General features: G+C 44.3%; 1 protein-coding gene across 1 annotated transcript; it reads left to right on the top strand.

Annotated features, from left to right (window-relative positions):
• Nucleotides 1-1,483: 1,483 nt before the first annotated feature.
• On the top strand, nt 1,484-21,551 carry mbd2 (methyl-CpG binding domain protein 2). Its single transcript, XM_029169920.3, has 7 exons — nt 1,484-1,976; nt 5,287-5,446; nt 6,831-6,971; nt 7,760-7,850; nt 7,929-8,106; nt 11,181-11,328; nt 20,869-21,551. Exons 1-6 carry the CDS (start codon nt 1,867-1,869, stop codon nt 11,296-11,298), a joined length of 798 nt encoding a protein of 265 aa, XP_029025753.1. The 5' UTR covers nt 1,484-1,866; the 3' UTR covers nt 11,299-11,328; nt 20,869-21,551.
• Nucleotides 21,552-22,733: the final 1,182 nt, after the last annotated feature.

The following is a 22,733-nucleotide window of genomic DNA, read 5'->3' as shown; positions in this document are numbered from 1 at the left end:
TAATGTTTGTTGTACTTTTATTGTAATGTCTGTGCTTCTTTCTGTATGCCTGTAATGTAAATCGAGTATCGAAGGTTGAATTTTTAACAGTGGTTCTAATGGACTAATTCAGTTCTGGCTCTGCTTCTTCTTTTCCCGCTGTCTATTCTACGTTTTTAACATCTCTCTTCTCCTTTTTCCCCGCAGGGTTTCAGTATATCCTTAGGTGGATGGCGTTGTCCCTGTAAATTCACCCAGTAGTTTGCTGAGAGTTGTCATCTCATTTCTTGTTCTTCAACCACACCCACCTGAACTGTTGCCACTGGGGTTGTCTAAAATGCTCATGGTTGTAATGACTGATATTGAATATAATCTAAGATTTTGAGCTCTGGTCCTGCTGCTAATCTAGATACGTACGCCATAATCTAATATTACTTAATTAGTTCAGTGTTAAAATCCCAGTTATAAAGGTCACCCTGTGCAGGATCCTGCCTTTCTCTATTCCCCATTTAATCATGCAATATATATTAGTATGACAGTATGACTAAACTGCTTTAGGTCTGATAACTGTACCCATATGACAGTTGCAATACATACCATCAGATTTATTTCCCAGACTCATTCGTGGGTTCAGATCTGCTGCAGGCCCCTTTAAACCACAGCCCATGGCGTCATTAGTGGATTAAAACACAGAGGAGTAAAAGCACAACGAGTGGTAACTCTGCCTCAAAGTTCAAGAACCGGGCCCAGATGAGGGGCAGTCACACGGGTTCTGTGACGTACAGGAGATCCATATTTCATCATCTCACAGTATGACACCACATGTGCTCAGTCTGCATTTGCTTTGCTGTTGGTTATGTTTGAATAAATAACCATTCATAATCATTTAATTAAAAAATAAAAATCATATATTTGTTAATGGATTCTGCAAAAGTTCCCTTTATAAACGCATGTAGTTCCAATGACTTTATTTTTCTGTTTGAAATCACTTCTAGAAGTAGTTGATTCAGGATTCTCCTCTTAGTGATGTCATCAGGCAGCAGTGACATAATCCCTCAGTGTAGTTGGCAGCAGACAGTTCCAATGTGTCCTGTCTACATGAACCATACGTCAGAGTCAAGTGATGGGAGCTGTGCACCAATTGTCTCAACATATGTTTAGACCGAACGGCAACAATATTATCGACGGTCTTTGACCATGACATTTTACAGATTCTTGACACATCAGAGACTCCTTTTGTAAGGAAACCTTTATTTGTCAGTGAGGAAATTGTGTATAGCAAAAAATAGAGCTAATATGGGATATTTAACCTAGATAATACATAGTGTAATGAAAGTGATGTTACGTCAAAATAATGATAATAATATATATTTTTAAAAAAGGTTCCAGTCTCGACTGCTTTCGCTTTCTGTTCCCCTCGTCTGTAGTTTGGTTCTTTTGCTGGACAGAGTGGTCCACACGTCGAAATAGACGATCTTTGACAGTACGTGCGCGTGCGTCTGCGTGCGTGTGTGTGTATGCGTGTATATATGTATGTGTGTGAGAGATATCGCAGACGTCACACTCTGCCGTTGGCCCAGTTCAGGTCGAATCAGATGGGCCGTTGGTCCTCGCCGAGGCTAAACTAAGCTAGGTCCGAACGTGGAGGCAACCGGAACCGGGCCACGGTATTTCTTTATATAACCTGGAACCACCAGCGGCAGCGACCGCGGCGGGGGGAGGGAGGGAGCGCCTCCGTTAACGTAACATCCGTGACAGCGGTCCGCCCGTCGCCGCCACAGCGCTCGGTTCGCCGTCACACGGTCGCGAGGAGGGTCCGCGCCGCCGTTAGCTGACAGTTACGCCGACCCGACCCGAGGCCACTCGCGGGATCGATACGCGCGACTGATGGATCGGAAGAGGACGGACTGTCCCGCTCTGCCGCCGGGCTGGAAGAAAGAAGAAGTGATCAGGAAGTCCGGGCTGAGCGCCGGAAAGAGCGACGTCTACTACTACAGGTAGCCCGTCACACACACACACTGATCGATCAGCCCGCACACACACACACACACACACACACACACACACACACACACACACACACACACACACACACACACACACACACACACCGGTGATCAGAGCCGTCACCAGCCATAAAAGTGTCAAGTTCACTCATACGTTACAATGTAGCGTTACATGTAACTAATGTAACTGTTACTCCTTCATGTAATTACTGCTGGTTTAGAGCTTCTTCGTTGCACCGACACAATCTGAGTTTAGGCTGCTCAGACCCCCTCACCCCCTCCTCACCCCCCCAACTCCCCCAAATGTGGCATAGTCTTACAGCTGTATGTCTTATTTTCATCAGTGTATATGAGATATAACATAAATCATCGTTTATTCATTGCTCAAATGATGAGTGAAAGAAGCCTCTTAAGTACCGGGTGCCGTCAGTATAAAAAGTATGTCCCACCAACAAATAGGTACAAAATGTACTCGGCCTCGCGTCGCCACGGATGCTAGCGACAAATCCACTTCAGAGCTGTTCATGTGTCTCATAATAAGGTTTCTAAGTTAGACAGGTGTGTCCTTGAGCAAGACGCCCCCGTTCCCCCAGAGAACGGGGAAAATGCAAAAATAGATTTTGTTACTGTGTGTGTTTAAAGTACGTAAGTACATAGTGTAATGACAATAAAATGACCATAAGACATTAAACTCCAAAAGGACCGGATGTACTGACACCCTACTAATTTATAATAATGCATCATATTTACAGTTGGTGATATTTTTATTAGTAATCTGTGTCTGAGAAGTAACTGAAGCTATAAAATAAATACAGTTGAGTTAAAAAAGTATATTTTCCAAACTATTTTCCAAAACAGGATTACAGGAGGATTCGCTACAGCTAAAGGGAAAGGTTAAATTATTACATATTATTATTGTTGTTATAATTATCTAATTATATTGTATTTTATCTTAGCATGGTCCTACCACACCTCATGGGCCGTCTTCCTTCAGTGCCGTCAGCAGGGTTACGACTGCCGACAACAAAAGTAATTCACCAAATACTTTCCATTAAATCATCACTTGTGCTTTTGTGAAAATGATTCTTTAAATATGCTAATAACATCAACATAAAGGTTAAAATATCACCAGCCAGGCCTGTACTCAACGGTTACCTTTGAGAGTAAACAAATTACCGATGGCTTTGATTATAATAACAGGCCTGAAATCCGCCCACTCTGCTCCGTCTCAGCGTTCCAGTTATTACCAGTAACTGTATGATGATTAACTAATACGCTCCTCAACTGGCCTCTCAGAAAGACCTAATAAATGTTCTCTGGTTGGACAGAGAAGACGAAGGAAGCAAACGTTTCATACCCGATAGACCCGAAGAAAAGTTAATTATTAATAAATCGTAGAATTTACGCGCCTTAATTCAAAGCGTAAAGAGGAAGGATTCTAACTTCAACAGAAATGTTGAGCATTAGAGCTAACTTTGATTTCAGAATTATATTATCTGCATGTTGCCTAATATGCAATAGAAGTCTGTCCAACTATACAGTAAAAGCAAAATAATCAGAGGTAAAAAAAAAATAATACACTTAACTAAAATGCAGCAAAATATTCCTATGTGTCAAAGTACTGCTCATGAATAAATATGATATTATTGGATTTTGATTCATGTGTTGCGTTACAGCCGGTGAAGCTGGACACATACAAGCTGCTTCGGCAGCCTGTACATTTCTTAATGATAAATAAAATTTTATGACGATGCTGTGATATGATCCACATCCTAACTGCTCCTATTCAGGCTCCAGTGTTTCAGGATTTACTGTAACTGCCCTCAGACAACGGATCAGCGTGGTCACAATCAGTCGCTATGGAATCGTGAACAGATACTAGTTGTCCGTCTTCTGCATCAGCGACGTGTCACTTTTACAGGAGATCTGGGCTGTGGTGAGGCTATGACGCAGCAGGGCCATCTGTTGTTCTCAGAGGCTGCGTTCACTTCCTGTTGCACGGCTCTGTCGCATAACAGCGTCTGGCCTCGTCACATCCGGGACCTTTAACGTGGGCCAGATCAGCCAGTCAGTGCTGAGGCTGCGCTTTGCTTTCAGTTTGTCGTGCAACGTGACTCATCAGTTCCAGTAATGAAACCAGTCAGCGGGTTGACTTACTGGAAGGGCAGCAACGCCCTGTTGAGGCCTCACTGGTTGTTCATCTGCAACCTGACGCACAGAGTGGACTCTCGGCATTTCAGTGATAAGATGAAGATGAAAGATGAAGCACAATGTCATAGTGTTAGGCACGCACACACGCACGCACACGCACGCACGCATGCACGTACGCACCCACCCACCCACCCACCCACACACACACACACACACACACACACACACACACACACACACACATGAACGCAGGCACGTATGCACGTACGCACACACACGCCACACACACACGCACGCACGCACGCATGCATGCACATACGCACCCACCCACCCACACACACACACACACACACACACACACACACACACACACACACATGAACGCAGGCACACACGTACGTACACACATGCACGCACACACGTACGCACACACGCATGCAGGCACACACACACGCACGCACGCCAAAGAGTGTGCTGCTGTTGACCTACACGTCACAATCAGCTGACTGGAAGTCTGTGCCTGCACACTGCAGCCACTAAAGAATCAGAATGAATGTTTGAATGTGGATCTTAGTGCAAAAGTCCAAATTACAATGAATTTGAACTGTGTGCAGTTCCTGCTTCCTGCTTAACAGATACAAGAAAATACTATTAACTACCACAAAAACACAAATGATCAAATAAACACTTATATTGATGCTGTCACCATGTGTGTCATGCAGCACTTCAGCAGCAGCTCGCGTAAAGTTAATTATATCATCATATAAACATCAACATACAAGTAAACAGAAGTAATTAAAGGCAAATATCATTTTCATATCAATATCATTATATCAATTATGTTTTTAATGATTTTGGGTCAGAGCGTTTGCTCTCCTGGTCAAGCAGCTTATGGCAGACGGTTTCTTTAAAGGCTGCTTTAAACTTATACATAGACTGTAAATCTATCTAGACGCACTGTTGGTAAGTTGGATGAGGTTGCTTTTAATATTATAGAAGTTAAGAATGCTTTATCCTCCTGGACGTCCTGGTTTGGCTCTAGTTTAACTCATAGCAGGCGGGTGGTGTTGTGAGTACTGAGTGTTTGTCCTTCGCCACTGGTTGTTCTGTTTGTATCTCTCAGTTTCCGCTCATTCATTATTTGTTCCAGTCCTTCAGGGAAGAAGTTCCGGAGTAAGCCTCAGCTATCCCGTTACCTTGGAAACACAGTGGACCTGGGATGCTTCGACTTCCGGACGGGGAAGATGATGCCTGGAAAGCTGCAGAAGAACAAACAGAAGTTACGTCATGACCCGCACAGTCTGGGCAAGGTAAGACTGGTGGGTCACACCAGCAGGGGGTCACAGTGACTTCACACCGAGTGCCTTCGTCTGAGGGTCGGTGCAAACTGACACATTTCAAAACCAGAGAATAGGTTGCTGTGATATTTGGACAGAGATCCACATTCCTCAGCACATTGATTCGCTGAGTGGGTGAAGCCGTGCCTGCTGCAAACCGGAGGCTTGTTCATTAAACTGAGCACAGCCTGAAGACATGTTTTACTTTTCATCCAGAAGACCTTCAGAACAGAGCCTTGAGCCATAAGGAAGGACAGGAAGTAGACCACGGTCAGACGTCTCACCAGCCCACCTTCTTTGTTTTAACGCATTGGATGTCTTTACCAGTAAACCCGACGCTGGCAGCCACTGGGAGCTAGTGCAGAGTCAGGAAGCTTAGTGGGATGTGTCTGTGGTCAAATTAGACAGAATGCTACATTTTGCATGTTTAATTGTGCATGAATGTATGAAACGAGGGGATGTGTGTTTGCAGGAGCAGCTGAGCATTGACTCAAACATGTCTCAGGATTGCTAGTGGTTTGACTGGTTCCTGTACCAGGGTTCAATAGGCTCTAGTCGTATCTGTACCGTCTCGTCCTGAATTTCCAAACAAGGATCAAAAGTCGATCTCATCTAATCTTGTGTGTTTTTTTTTCGGTGCTTTTGGTTTTGTCACTTAGTGTCTTTCGTTTGGTTGTTTTGACTCAGACTTCCTGCTGTCTGGGTTTAAGTCAAACTGAATAAATAGATGTCTGTGGCTGATAAAATATGATCAATAATGTGATTTAAAATGATCCACGACTGACACGAGTTGTAAATTCCATTTTTAAATGTTTGTATCAGTCCTTTAACTGATACACTGAATACACTTCTACCTGATGTTAAAGACCCAGATACGTCCAAGCTATTGCCCAAGATACACTTAATTTGTAACTGGTAAATGATCTGTACTGGCTTTGACGCTGCTTCTCATTGAACCGCACACAAGCACACACACATTCACACACAGGTGACAGAGCTGATCTTAAGACACAGGAGCCCCTTGGGGTCCAGGGTCACATGGCCAGCCCTTTTTTCTCTTAGCACCTTTGTGCCTTTTGTGTGTGCATGTGTTTTGTAGGTGATGAATATAAAATCATTTGCTTGCTAAATAAAATAGCTAATACTGTAATAATTGATCCTGTTAGAAGCAGCAGCAATAGTTTCTGCAATGTGTAGTTGCTCCCAAGCACCATCAGCATCCTTCAGCAATCATGTTGTTGTCTGGAGGCTGTGTAAAGACCAGGAAGAATGCAAAGAACAAGTTAAAGAACAAAGCAATGAAGTGGGAACTCAAAGACAACAAGCCCATGTAACCAACACAGTCTGTCTTATCCAGGCAGGTAAACCGGACCTTAACACATCTTTACCAATCAGACAAACGGCGTCCATCTTCAAGCAGCCCGTTACCAAGGTTACCAGTCATCCAGGCAACAAGGTGAAAGCAGACCTGCAGAGAGCAACAGAGCAGCCTAGACAGGTGAGAGGCTAAGCAACACACACACACACACACACACACACACACACACACACACACACACACACACACACACACACACACACACACACACACTGCTGGTACAGTATGTGCTGGTATGACCTGGTATGTGCTGTTACTTGCTGGTCACTTACTGGTGTGTACTGGTATGTAAAGGTATGTACTAGTATTTGCTGGTACAGTATGTGCTGGTATGTACTGGTACGTGCTGGCATTTGCTGGTACTGTATGTACTGGGCCCTGCGATGGACTGGCGGCCTGTCCAGGGTGTACCCTGCCTCTCGCCCAAAGCATGCTGGGATAGGCTCCAGCACCGCATATGGGATTCAGTGGTTTGGAAAATGGATGGATGGATGGATGTATTTACTGGTATGTGCTGGCATTTGCTGGTACTGTATGCACTGGTATGTCCTGGTACAGTATGTACTGGTATTTGCTGGTGTGTGCTGGTATGCACTGGTATGTCCTGATAGGGGCTGGGATGTGCTGGTATTTGCTGGTACGTACAGTATGTACTGGTATTTGCTGGTATGTACTGGCATGTGCCTTTATGTACTGGTATGTGCTGGTAGGGGCTGGTACAGTATGTACTGGTATGTGCCATTCTATGCTTGTATGTGCTGGTACAGTGTGTACTGGTATTTGCTGATGTGTGCTGGTACGTACTGGTGTGTGCCTTTTATGCTGGTACGTGTTGGTATGATGTGACCCAGCCTTAGTCTGGCACCTGTTGGAGTTGCAATTAACACATCCTCCTGTCACACCTGCAGCTCTTCTGGGAGAAAAGGTTGAAAGGTCTCCGATCATCAGACATCACAGAGGATGTCCTGAGGACCATGGACCTGCCCAAAGGGATACAGAGTAAGGCTCAACATAAATCTGAAAGCTCAGCATGCAGCCCTGAACCCTGAGCTTTAACCCCCACTCCTCTAAACGCAGGCGTTGGTCCAGACTCCAGTGATGACACTTTGCTGTTGGCCATTGCCAGCGCTCTGCACATGAGTTCTGCTCCGATCACGGGCCAGACATCTGCGGCCGCTGAGAAGAACCCGGCTGTTTGGCTGAACACATCGCAGCCGCTCTGCAAAGCCTTCACCGTCACAGATGAACACATCCGGTGAGACTCGGCCTTTACACCTCTGCTGTGTTTGTGCAGTCATCCATTCACAAGACGGTTGTGCGTTCTGCAGTTGAGAACGTTAGTCCTAAAAGAAGTATTATGCGTTTCTTAAGAATTAAGTGACTCAGATGGAGACACACCAACATGCTGTGTTGCCATTTGTGATGCTAAATATCTGTCTGTATGCTGCCTTTGGGTCAGAGGTTGGACATGTCTCAGAAAGTTCTATGGCTGTTTGTAGTTAATATTGGCTAATCGCATTTTCATCAACAAAACGTATGAATAAAAGGATAAACAATAAACACATTGTAATCAACAGTGAAACATACTATTTTGACTGTGAAACAATGGTTAATGGAACAGGGTCATACTGCACAACTTTAAGTCATCCTCTCTCCTTCTGTCTCCTGTCGTCATGACAACCTGCCTTATACTGCACAGGTTTGGACTCCACTAGGCCCCAGAAAGTCTGTTGTGGTGTCTGTCACCAGAATGTCAGCAGCACAACCTTAAGCTTGTTTTTGCCTCAAACCAATTCTGAAGCAGCGTTATGTGAACGGCTTTCAGGGAACTGGTAACATCTACATGGATGACCCAGCAGTACATTGTCCAAAGTATCACACGGCTCACCTCTTTCCCATGATGCATCCATGATTCATCGGACCAGGACTCCTTCCTTGGCTCTGGGTCTGGTCCCGATGCTGACTCATCAGCAGCCTGTCTTGGTGCTCCCTGTTGTGGACGTGTGGTCACTGTGACTGCTCTGAGGCTCTGCAGCTCTACATGCACCAAGCTGTGTATTCTGACCCACTTCTGTCAGAACCAGTGTAAACGTTTTAACTATTTCAGCTTGTCTGATCACACAGACCAGCCTCCACCCAACACGCATGAGCACTCAGCCCTGTCGCTGGTTCACCACTGGAGATGGGATCATCCCTCTGGAGCGATGTTCTGACCCAGTCATTTAGCCTTCAAGTTTAATTAATAGCCTGCAGTTGTTGCTTTCTGACAGTAGGGGGCACTGTGGCCAAACATAACAATCAACAGACTGCGCGTGTCCAGAGGAAAACAGAGCTGAGCACATCTGGCCAGAGTCATTACAGCAGAATCAGTGGAATACATTACTACAGCCTTCACTCCTTCACTCTCCCTCTTTTATTTTTCTCTCCATTTTCTTTTTCTCCTTCTCTTCCATTGTATCCTATCTTTCTCCTCACATTCTCTGGGTTTTATCTCCTTCAGTATTTCTTTATTCATTTTGTCTTTCCCTTCATTTCCCTTTAGCTCTGCTCCCCCCTTTCTTTCATTTCCAACCTTCATCCTATCTTTCTTTCTCTCAGTTTTCCACCTTTCTCTCCCATTTTCCACTTCCTCCTCCTCCCTGGAACGCCTTTCTCTCCATATATCTCCGCCCTCCCCCTTCTTGCCTTCCTCTTCTCTTTTCCTTATCTCTCCTCTCCATTAATTTCCAATTCTCCCTCTCTTCCCTCCTCCAGCTGAATGTGCTTGTCACCCTAAATCGCTCTCATTCCTCCTCGTATTCATCGACTCTCCTCTTCCTCTATACTATATCAGACAGCTCCATCTTTTGCCACGTTTCTCTGTTTGCCTTTTTGTGCCCCTACTTTATTTATTTGTATCCTTTTAAACATCATATTTTTGTGTTGCCCTGTTCTACCACTTATCAGACAGCTCTGTGTGTTTTTACTCTTTTTTGACAAACCTCTTCTCTGCTCTGTGTTGATGCTAACTCTCATACATAGGAGTTAACCACGTTTTATATAATAATAATTATTTCTTGATTCCTTCCTAACTTGATTGATACTGTTTTTGGTCAATGAGCGTGATGTAGGAAAATAAATAATGTATCCTGGCCTGTATTACAGAAATGCTGCACCTGCGACATCAAATACTACATTTAAGATAAACACAATCACAGTTTACAAGTGTTCCTGTCCAGACTCATGTACTATGCCTGATGAGGTCACTGCGCTGATGTTTGTCCACCAAACTGGTCCGTCCTTGAATCCAGGTTGATGTCTGTTCTTAATTTTGCATAAATAGGTGTCAAGTCATTCCGCTGACATTCTTGCTTACACATGCACAAACCACTGACCTTGACCTTTGATTAGAATCGAATATATGACTCATTAAGGCCAAATTGAAGCTGAAATTGTAGTTAGGCTGCTCTAGTTTCATAAAAACCATGTGAAGCACTTTTGCCGTGTATTTTTTTTGTTACCAAGATGCCAGAAGCTGCTTATTAGTGCAAATCAACTCCTGTAAGTACTGAGTGAATAATATATAAACCAAGCAGCTGTTCCAAATTCGTTTGTGTCAGTTTTTCAGTTCTTAACTGTAATTGACTTCAACTCATATCGTCTTGACAACGATGTCATAAAATTACACAAAAGCTAGGAATGAATTTTCCTTGTGATAGTTTTCACTGAACTTGTGTCAGTTTGAGTTGAGGAAAAGTAAAGAGTGTAGAGAAGCTCACGAGCCATCGTTTGATATTCAGTCTTCATGCATGTGCGCTTCCTGACCCACTTCCCATCGACACCGTGGCCTTTTCTTTGACATCACACGGGTCAAACTTGGCGAATGCAGTTATTAAAAGACCTAAATTAGAGCTAATTTAACACGTTAGGGACAAAGTTACTGCTGAGCTCAGATTCCATTCTTTTGCTCTCTTACACACAAGTTACTCGTGACTTAATGACAACACAACACAAATACGCTCATTAGGTGTCATTAGACTCATTCTGCAGATGTGGAACCAGCAGCAAGTTTAAAGAGGGAGCTATAGAAATGTTTGTTATCAAGAAATGATCAAGAGCAAAGTGTTTGATGCTTTGGGAAGTCTGGGAAAACAAACAAAATGTGTTTTAGGTCACATTTATGCAGAAAAGGAAAATGCTCACAATTTTCGTACATGTCTTTATGTGTGATTTGTTATCTGGTCAGTCTCGTTACAGTAACATGTCCTGTTCTTGGATTTCATAATTTAACACTGTCTCAGAAAATAATGACACATCTTATAAGAAGATATTCTTTGTGTGTGCGTGCAGGGAGCAGGAGTTGAAAGTGTACCAGGCCAGGAGGAGTCTGGAGGACGCTCTCATGGCTGATGGCGCGGCGCGAGCTGCTGAAAGCACCCGAGAGGTGCAGGAGGGGAAGACAGCCTGAAGACAGACAGACAGACAGAGTGACAGACAGGTGAGAGAGAGAGCCGTTCTTCCAGTAACAACCAGTGGAAACAGAAACAACTGTGGTTCTAATATAACTTTAATGGCTTGAGCATCTTGTTTCTTTGGCTCAACTGCAGTTTGTTCAATGAATCACAGACCAGGTGCTTCACAGAAAGTCTGTTTCATTTTATTATTCATATATATAAATGTTTGCATTGTGTGGAAAATACAGCTTTGATAATCAGATAAGATTTAAACACAGACGTGGCAGCTTTCCTTTCGGCGGAGTTTGCCTTTTTTTCCCTGTGTCTGCATTTTCTGGTTTTAACCCACAGTCACAACAAAATCACAAACAAATTCTAAGGACTTTTTTCTGATGTTGATGAAGTTGAGCTCATCCAGGAAATGACATTCAATCTATGTGAAACACTACATCTACATTAGGGGCTAGTAATGCCTGAAGAGGTGACCTACTCGTGGAATATCTAACAACTCAGAATTAGTAACTTACTGGACCGTCAAGGCTGAAAACTAAACTTAAAGGTTTCTTGTTAATATTCTAATTCCACGACAAACTTGCTGAACTATGCAAGTGTTACTGACCTGAATTACTCAACAGGCAGATCAGGTCTGTTAAAAGCCTTGTCAGTGTGTGTGTGTGTGTGTGTGTGTGTGTGTGTGTGTGTGTGTGTGTGCTTAGGTAGGACACGTTGTTGTGAATGCTGATGGGATTCTTTGAGACTGATCGAAAGTCAGCCATGCAGCTGACTAACAGACTGTGTGTGTGATTGATGGGCTGGGGGCTTGTTGTGTGTGTTGATGGTTAGTGTGGTACAGCTGTGTGTGTGTGTGTGTGTGTGTGTGTGTGTGTGTGTGTGTGTGTGTGTGTGTGTGTTGTATCACATTTTGGTTATTGGTTATATTTCACTCTGTAGCGCCTGCAAACCAAACTGGATTAAAAGACATTTACTTTCTGTAGTTTACACACCCATTCATCTTACTTATATTTTCAGGTCTTTGTCCAGGTCAGGGTCACCGTTACAACAGGGCACCACAAACCATACACTGTTTCTGTGTAAGATTTTATTAACACTGCCCGTCCTAAAAAAGAGACTTGTTTTGGGGCCTGGTCTTTAAATGTGATGTACTGTAACTACTCCAGGGTAACGTGACTTTATTCAGCGATGAAGCCATCAGCCTCAGGGACTGATCTGCTTATTGTAGCTGAAGTTGAAGGTTTGAAGTGAAAAACGTTTGTCAGTCTTCCTCTATCTCTACCATAACTCATGTGATGCGTGTCAAGTTTGAGCTTGTAAAGATTGTGCTCCCTGAAAAATGTGTGTTGGAATAGTTAGGAGTTGTCTAAAGTGTTTGGAATGTGAACTTAGTAACAAACTTGCAAATATGAACATGCACTAGTTCATAATAATAATAATTATTACCTTTACCACTGAGCTACTGTAGCATTTGGGACGTGTGAAAGACCTGAGAGCTAGCTGTTCTGACTTCTGAGGCGGAGCTGCTAAAGAAGGTGAAGATAGAAATTGCACATTTTCCTCATTTAGACGCCCAAACACAAATTCCGGCATTTTGGTCTTTGCTGTCCTGCTGTGATGGGACAGGTAATATTTACTGTAAGAAGGAGTTGGTGAACTGATGAACTGGAAGGAGTCTGTGAACTGGCCACAATATTTCAGTGTCATGTTGAATATATATATACCACTCTATTCTCACCCTCCGCGGGTGGTCTCCACTTTCCAAGCTCGGGTCCTCTACCAGAGGCCAGGGAGCTTGAGGGTTCTGCGCAGTATCCTTGCTGTTCCTAGGATTGCACTTTTCTGGACTGAGATTTCGGATGTTTTTCCAGGGATCTGTCGTAGCCACTCCTCCAGTTTGGGGGTCACAGCCCCTAGTGCTCCGATCACCACAGGCACCACTGTGGCCTTCACCTTCCAAGCCTTCTCCAGTTCTTCTCTGAGCCCTTGGTATTTCTCTAGTTTCTCATGTTCCTTTTTCCTGATGTTGCCATCGCTTGGTATTGCCACATCCACCACTACGGCTTTCCTCTGCTCTTTATCCACCACCACAATGTCTGGTTGGTTCGCCATTACCATTCTGTCAGTCTGGATCTGGAAGTCCCACAGGATTTTGGCTCGCTCGTTCTCTACCACCTTGGGAGGTGTTTCCCACTTTGACCTTGGGGTTGACATTTGATGGATACTTGGGCAAGTGGCTTCCCATTGGCTTCAAGGGTGGTTCTCCACAATCTCATCGAGTTTGCAATGAAGGCCCTTAGAGTTCTGTTGATGTTGTACAGCTCCAAGCATTCAGTGATCCATGTGTGTGGCATTGAGTCATAGGCTTTCTTGTAGTCGATCCAGGCTGTGCACAGGTTGGTGTGTCGCATTCTGCAGTCTTGGGCGACTGTTCTGTCAACCAGGAGTTGGTGTTTGGCTCCTCTGGTATCCTTACCAATGCCCTTCTGTGCTTCGCTCATGTATTGACTCATGTGCCCACTTATCTTAGCTATATATATATATATATATATATATATATATATATATATATATATATATATATATATATATATATATATATATATATATATATATATAGCTATATATATATATATAGCTCAGAAACCAATGAGCTGATATACGCTTCAGCATCAGTGATCCTAGAGGTGCTTGGCCATAAGAGCAACCATGGGAGCCATGAGAAACAATACCCACCATGGAAACGAAGGTTGGAGGCAAAAATCAAGGCAGCTCGGAGGGAAGTGAGCCAAATGACAGAGGCCCAGAGAGGTGCAATGAAAAGACCGATGCCCAAGAGGTACAGCCAGATGACCATACCTGAAGCACTCGAAACTGCCAAGCAAAGGCTACAAGCCTTGGCCAGCCGCCTAAAGAGATACACCAGAGATAACGAAGCCAGACGAATAAACCGGCTGTTCGCAACACAACCTGCGAAAGTGTACTCTCAATGGCAGGGTAATAACAACAGAGCAGACCCACCAAGGCTGGAAACTGAACAGTACTGGAAGGGTATATGGGAAAGGGAGACATCACACAACAGTGATGCACAGTGGCTGGTGGATCTGAGGGAAGACCACAGCAACCTCCCTGAACAGAATCCAGTGACTATCACAGTGGCAGACATCCAACATAGAGTCTCAGGTATGAAAAACTGGACAGCACCTGGCCCTGACATGATCCACGCCTACTGGCTAAAGAAGCTCACTGCAATCCATGAGCGCCTGGCAGCACAAATGAACCAGCTGCTAAGGGATGGGACTCACCCTGAATGGCTAACCGAAGGGCGAACGATCCTGATAATGAAGGATCCCTCAAAGGGCACAGTCCCATCCAACTACCGGCCAATAACCTGTCTCTCCACAACATGGAAGCTCATGTCAGGCATCATCGCAGCTAAGATAAGTGGGCACATGAGTCAATACATGAGCGAAGCACAGAAGGGCATTGGTAAGGATACCAGAGGAGCCAAACACCAACTCCTGGTAGACAGAACAGTCGCCCAAGACTGCAGAATGCGACACACCAACCTGTGCACAGCCTGGATCGACTACAAGAAAGCCTATGACTCAATGCCACACACATGGATCACTGAATGCTTGGAGCTGTACAACATCAACAGAACTCTAAGGGCCTTCATTGCAAACTCGATGAGGTTGTGGAGAACCACCCTTGAAGCCAATGGGAAGCCACTTGCCCAAGTATCCATCAAATGTGGCATATACCAAGGAGATGCACTGTCCCCACTGCTGTTCTGCATAGGTCTGAACCCCCTCAGCCAAATAATAAACAAGATTGGCTATGGATACCGACTCCGGAACGGGGCCACCATAAGTCACCTCCTCTACATGGATGACATCAAGCTGTACGCCAAGAGTGAGCGCGACATCGACTCGCTGATCCACACCACCAGGATCTACAGCTCGGACATCGGGATGTCATTCGGGCTTGAGAAATGTGGGAGGATGGTGACAAAGAGAGGCAAGGTAATCCACACAGAAGGGGTCTCACTCCCAGAAGGAACAATAGCAGACATTGAGGACAATTACAAGTACCTTGGAATACCACAGGCAAACGGCAACCTTGAACAGGCAACAAGGAATGCGGCAACAGCCAAATACCTCCAACGAGTAAGGCAAGTCCTAAGAAGCCAGCTCAATGGCAAGAACAAATCCCGGGCAATAAACAGCTACGCTCTGCCAGTGATCAGATACCCTGCGGGAATAATAAGGTGGCCAAAGGAAGAGATACAGACCACAGATGTTAAGACACGAAAACTCCTCACCATGCATGGAGGGTTCCACCCCAAATCCAGCACCCTGAGACTGTACGCTAGCCGCAAGGAAGGAGGCCGAGGACTAGTGAGCGTGAGAGCCACTATCCAGGATGAAACATCCAAGATCCATAAGTACATCAAGGATAAGGCCCCAACAGATGACGTGCTGAGTGAATGTCTCAGGCAGTGGAGAACAGAGGATGAGATGCTGGAAGAGGGACCATCATGGGAGGACAAGCCCTTGCACGGGATGTACCACCGGAACATAACTGAAGTGGCTGATCTCAACAAATCCTACCAATGGCTTGAAAGGGCTGGGCTGAAGGACAGCACAGAGGCACTCATCCTGGCTGCACAGGAGCAGGCCCTGAGCACCAGAGCCATAGAGGCCCAGATCTACCACACCAGACAAGACCCAAGGTGTAGACTGTGCAAAGAGGCCCCAGAGACGGTCCAGCACATAACTGCAGGGTGTAAGATGCTGGCAGGCAAAGCATACATGGAACGCCATAACCAAGTGGCTGGCATAGTATACAGGAACATCTGCGCGGAGTATGGACTGGAAACCCCAAGGTCAAAGTGGGAAACACCTCCCAAGGTGGTAGAGAACGAGCGAGCCAAAATCCTGTGGGACTTCCAGATCCAGACTGACAGAATGGTAATGGCGAACCAACCAGACATTGTGGTGGTGGATAAAGAGCAGAGGAAAGCCGTAGTGGTGGATGTGGCAATACCAAGCGATGGCAACATCAGGAAAAAGGAACATGAGAAACTAGAGAAATACCAAGGGCTCAGAGAAGAACTGGAGAAGGCTTGGAAGGTGAAGGCCACAGTGGTGCCTGTGGTGATCGGAGCACTAGGGGCTGTGACCCCCAAACTGGAGGAGTGGCTACGACAGATCCCTGGAAAAACATCCGAAATCTCAGTCCAGAAAAGTGCAATCCTAGGAACAGCACAAGATCCAGAGACTTGAGGTCCTCAGGACAGATCTCATCCACCGGCGCTGCCCTGCCACAAAGGAGCTTACAAACTACCTCTGTGACCTCAGTCTGGGTGATGGGAAAGTCCACTTCTGAGTCCCCTGCCTCTGCTAGCTCAGCAGAAGGCGTGTCAGATCCTCAGCTGACGTCAACAGCTGCCCGCCTCCACTGAAAACAGTGCTGGTGAAGAACTGCGTCCCCCTCCTGAGGCATCGAATGGTTTGCCAGCCTCAGAAAGCTCGGTGAACGATAGTCCTCCTCCATGGTCTACCCAAACTCATGAACATGAACAGATCTCCAGCTCACGCATACATTATAGTAAAACAGTTAAAGTATCGAGGATACAGTGACTAAAAAAAAAAAGAGTGCAGATTTGAGTCTATCAACATGGCATCGTCCAGTGTTACATCATGGGGATGAAGGACCTGCGGTAGCGCTCCTTCCTACATTGTGGGTGGATCAGTCTGCTACTGAAGGAGCTGCTCCGAGCTCCCACATTCTGGTGCAGTGGATAAGAGGAATTGTTCATGATGAATGGACTCCTTCTTCAGTCTGATGGCGTCCCTTACCTCCGGCGTCCACCACTGGGTTCAGGGATCACCACCACGACAGGCACTCGAGACCTTGTGTCCACAGCTCTGAATGGCCGTGTGGTGCCACGTGCGTTATGGTAAAACATGGTGTTAGTTTTTGGACAAACTGTGCCTAGCACAGATGTCCAATGACTTAACACCACTCGGGTTCAGATCAAGGAGGCCGTTTTTCCCAATCACACCTCCATAGGTGTCACTGTCATTGCCCATATGGGAGTTGAAATTCCCCAGAAGATTGATGGGGTCCCGAGCTGGAGCACTTTCCAACTGTCCCTCCAGAGACCCAGAGGAGGCCGGGTACTCCACACTACTGTTTGGCCCATAGGTGCAAACGACGGCGAGCAACCTATCCCGACCCAAAGGCGCAAATTCTGTATAGGGGTTGTGCTGCAGGTTTGTGGTTTCTCCTGCTCCACCCTCGCAATGTATGTTGTTTGTAAGGGTGAGTAACACATCTGACATGATCTATGTGTTCTAAATAGCAACTGCAGATGTGCAGATGTTGTCAGCTGGAAGGTGTGTGGGCTGTCGGCTGTTTCTCCTAAAAGCTGACAGACAAAGTCATTTTGTTTTCTGTGGACTGAAAATTGTCCATTAATGCAGATTTATGTAGATTGGTTGGATGGAAGTCGTTTGGGCCGAGAGTCGAGGAGTGATTACTAATGTGCTTGGAGAGAGAGAGAGAGAGAGAGAGAGAGAGAGAGAGAGAGAGAGAGAGAGCAGTGACCTGTGTGTGTGTGTGTGTGTGTGTGTGTGTGTGTGTGTGTGTGTGTGTGTGTGTGTGTGTGTGTGTGTGTGTGTGTGTGTGTGTGTGTGTCTAGCGGACACTTTTGCAGAAACCTCACACTGTGACTCTTGTTGCAGCTTTCTGCTAATTTATTTATGTTGGTTTTATGGCTGAGTTGTTTTTTTTTATCAATTCTCTGTCTCCTCTGATTATTTATGTTGCTGTTTCTTGTAGGAGCAGCAGATTTCAGCAAAACCCTAAATGTAGAAATAGCGCACAACAAACATACACAAACAGATCAGCAGAAGCATATCTAATAATGTTTACATTCAATCTGCATTTTATGAATATCAATATTAATTCATATTAGAGAAAACCCCACCTACTGTAGAAGACTAGCTATTGACTTAGCTGATTTATTAGTAATATCTACAAAGTTGCATGTATATTTCTGTTGGTGCTGGGTGAACTTTGCTACTTTGCTAATTAACCCATTTCACTGTGCAACCAGCGTTTTGCAACATTATTGCTGCAACATTATTAGCATCAGCATAATGAAACTGATCCATGTGGATGTGACTCCAAGGAGTACAAGGCAAACAAGGAAGTCACTAAATGTTGGACTGTGCCTTTAAATGTGCAGACTGGCGTTTATATCTGATCCAGACTAAAGATTCAGACTGCTGACGGAGAAAAGACGTGTGTGTGTGTGTGTGTGTGTGTGTGTGTGTGTGTGTGTGTGTGTGTGTGTGTGTGTGTGTGTGTGTGTGTGTGTGTGTGTATGTGTGTGTGTGTGTGTGTGTGTGGTGTGTGTGTGTGTGTGTGTGTGTGTGTGTGTGTGTGTGTGTGTGTGCGTGTGTGTGATTATTAGTTGTGGATCTGTCTCTTCCAGAGGAGCTGATTCAGATTCCTGCAGCATTTTCAGCTGCTAGTAATTAGTGGATGTTGAGACACAGAGAATTATCTGCTTCAGACCCTGATAACCACTGTGTGTGTCTCACAGTCAGCTGAATTGCCTCGATTAAGCAGCAGATTATCAGGATTTTCTAATTATTAAGGAGTAATTAAGACTGAGCCTGGGATTATCAGACTGAAACATGGAAAAACTGAAGCACTGAGGGAAGCCAGCGCTCACACCCAGACCCATTAACACAGTGGATCAATGCGACACACAAACAGTTGAACAAAGGGCTCTTGGTGCAGTCTGGTCCTCCCGGTCCAAGGCTGAGTCCATGCAGTGGAAATTGAATGATTGGCTGTCTTACAGGTATTGACTCACATTTCTAGTGTGTAGTGTTTGATGTTAAATTTCTTGTGAGGGACCAGACTGATAAATGTGTGCCGCTACACATTTGCAGGGAACAAGTAATGTTCAACGGTGACCTGAGGAACGTGAGAGTAAACTCTGTCTAGTGTGTTGATAAAAGCTTGATCCACACTCAAAAGGTGCCCCTGCTCCTTCTCTGGTGTCCAGTCGAAGTGATTCCGTAGTTCTCGCGTCCTGTTTTCCAACGGGACCGTTCTACCCACAGCTGATCACATGGATTAGGTGTGTTCCCATAATGCATTGCTGAAAGATGGAAATCCTCTGTCTTCTCCTGTTCTACATCAGATAATATCCAGCCTCTGGTTTACAGTAATTAATAGAAAACAGGGCTTCTTCTCTTCTCTGCGTCAGCTTGTCCTGAGCCTAATGTCTTGATTAATATATGGTTCAAGCTAAGCTTAAGCTAAGCTTCATGGACATTCAATTGAAGCCACTTGTTTTATCTTTCCTTTAATCGTTGCACTGCTCTGAACCATTATCTCATCATATTCTTGATATGATGTATTTTTGGAATATAGAATCCATTCCTGTCATTACAGAAATATTGCACTGGTGTTGCAAAGCAGTTTTCCAATGAAGGGATGTGTCGATGAGGTAAAATGCTAAAACAAGGAGGGTCTCATACCCTTATTTATCTTCAGGGGTGAGCAGCACCAAGGAACTGTTTGGAGAACTCTCACCCAGCGAATTCAGTGCGCGACATACATTAACACGTCAGAGGGCTTCTGGGAAATGAGGAGGAACCCTCACCTGTGTTCCGGCTCTGTCTAATGTGAGTCACCTGGGAGCTGATGAACGAGGGGCCTTTGTGTTGTGTTCTACAACATTTCATTCTGCATAATTAAAATGTTTTCCGCGTAGGCCAAAGGCATCTGCCGACATGCTGCCTTAATTATAGCCCTGCCCCCCTCATTAATGCAGCACGAGGGAGGAAGTGTCGAAGGGTAATGGAGATGCTAACGATTAGCATTGAGGCTCTCGCGTTAATTTGACAGGTTTTTTTTTGTCCAGAAACACAGCAGAGACACTTTGTGCAGCAGAGTGGTTTTATTAAGTGGCTTTTATTAAGACAATCTTAACGAGTCAATTTGGATTCAATAGAGGAAGGAGGGAGGAGGTGGAGCCTTGTTTGGAGGTCTCTGCAGAGAGCGGCGTAATTGCGTTATAATTATATTCACATTTTATTGCAGAGGAAATCAGTGTAGAATTTAGCGCCTGTTAACGCAGATGCACAGATGTGGCGTCACCTGGTGTCACAAACTGATCAGACAGCGATGTGAGGGTTATGAACCCAACAACAACCCCCCACAGCAACAACCCCGATGCCCCCAGATTCAGTATGCATGTAAATAAATGGTTGTTTGTGGGTCTGACACTTAGAAACATTAACATTCAAGTTAATGACAGTTCACAGATCCATCTATAGTCAAAGCAGCTGATATTTATATTTACTGCTGGGTCTGTAAACTTTGTTTATGTTTGCCTGAATAATGGATGAATACTGTATAATCTCTGGTGAAATATAGCGAGTGAACAAACTCCAGTTGTTTACGGTAAATATTTACCAGAAGCTTGTTGGGAGTTCTAACTGCTCACTGTTGTCGCTGTCTTTGTTTGTGTATCTCTGCAGAGTTTCGCCGCTCACCAGCCTCAGGTTTATCATCATCCGCATCTTCCACAGACTGAAATATCACCTGCACTGATGTGTTCTGAGTAAACACTTCCTCCCCCCATGAGGAAACCTCTTCAGGATGACATCACACTGACTCGTTAGCTGTCTGGAAACTAAAGGGATTTTCTGCAGGAACATGGAGAGACTCACAAACCACCAGCACTGACTGCAACGTGACAACCAGCAGAACAACAGCAATACGTCTTCTTCCAGCTCAGACCAAGACACAACCGAAGCCTTCAACCCTCTTATTTATACAGGAATCTGTGCAAACTTTACAACAGCGCTTCTCTGTTTTAATGTACAACATTCAATTTCTTTTATTTTAATATAAAGGTTTTAAAAGTTAGAACTGCACTTAAGCAAAGTCCGTGTTAACCCAAAGTCAGGTCGCAAACTGCTGGACAGCTTTTGCTAACTCTACATAATCTCACTATGCTTTTAATGATTTTGTTTATCCGAGGTGTCAGTTTGTTGATGTGTTTTTTTCTTCAGGCCTTTTAATTAATTAATTAATAAGAACTTTTCCTACAACAATTGTACAATTGTAATACAAAGGCTTATTTAAGACAGATTTTTTACTATGACAGAACATATGTGTACATTTCTCTGACAGGAAATAAATGATTATATTCACTGTTTTTTTTTTTTTGGTGCATTTTTGATGGTATTGGAGGAATATTCTACACGCTGCTGCTGCCGCCTCCCTCTTAGAGAGAACTACTGGAGTTGTTTCATGACAGAGATTTGAGATGATCTGAATTGTACTGAATTGTCCCACACAATATATTGTATATAATAAGGCAGAAGCAGCTGTGATCCAGGCCTGGCTGTTCAGGGAGTACGGTTTATGCCATCGCCCACAGGAGCAGCTCCTCTCTAGGATCTGACAGGATGAGGCGGGAAAATATTTAGCCAGTTTTTATGGTTGTTATTTATTTGTTTCATTTTGCTTCTGTTAATGACAAATTTAATTATTTAAAAATGTATATCCCACATGCACTGAGGTCTCGTCATCAGTTTATTTATTAATTATTATTGTCATTAAATTAAATTGATAGGGTCTGGAAACAACATCAGAGGTTTTCAAAAAGCTTGTAGATTTATCTGATTCAGTTTGTTGTTTATGGACAGTCCTAATTTAAAGTTTAGAGGGCAAATGCTGTGAAATAATGCAAATTAATTTTAGGAAAAGTCAGAAAGTTTTTGGTCAATACACCACAGAGATGATTGTAACTCTTATTTTATTTTATTAGTTTCATGTTTTGTGAACAGAGTTTGGTAAATATATTTTTAAACATGCGCTGCATGACATATAGAGACGTGATATGAAATCATACATCAACTTCCATGTTGTTTTCGATTTAGGCAGATTCAGACATCACATCAGTGTTTGCAGTGGCGGATGTGCATTTCACCATTTAGTGACGTCCTACTTAGTCCATACAAGTTAATTCACCTCACAATAGAATCAATATGACGCCACAACTCCAGAATCCACACAGAACCATAGACACATTACATCACCTTAATATGACACATTACAAAATCAAAAGCAATTTTAATAGATTAATCATTCAGTTATTAGTTTGTATTTATTTAAGTTTGGGTTGTGAGTAGGAAATGTGTGAATGTGGACATATATACATGCACACATATCAGGCTGACTGATGAGCGCATCGTGAGTGAAGGACAGCAGAGAGCAACTGTTCCATCTGTATATGTAACTACTGACACATGGCTCAAACCCTGAGAACAGACTGACCACGTACTGTATGTACGAGTGGCCCCTAAAACAGAAGCAAGCACAGAAATAATTAAAC

Source organism: Betta splendens, chromosome 12 (genome assembly GCF_900634795.4).
Source record: "Betta splendens chromosome 12, fBetSpl5.4, whole genome shotgun sequence".
In the NCBI taxonomy this organism is placed as follows: Eukaryota; Metazoa; Chordata; class Actinopteri; order Anabantiformes; family Osphronemidae; genus Betta; species Betta splendens.
Note: the sequence above shows the minus strand (reverse complement) of the source record. Positions and strands in the feature narration are given on the sequence as shown.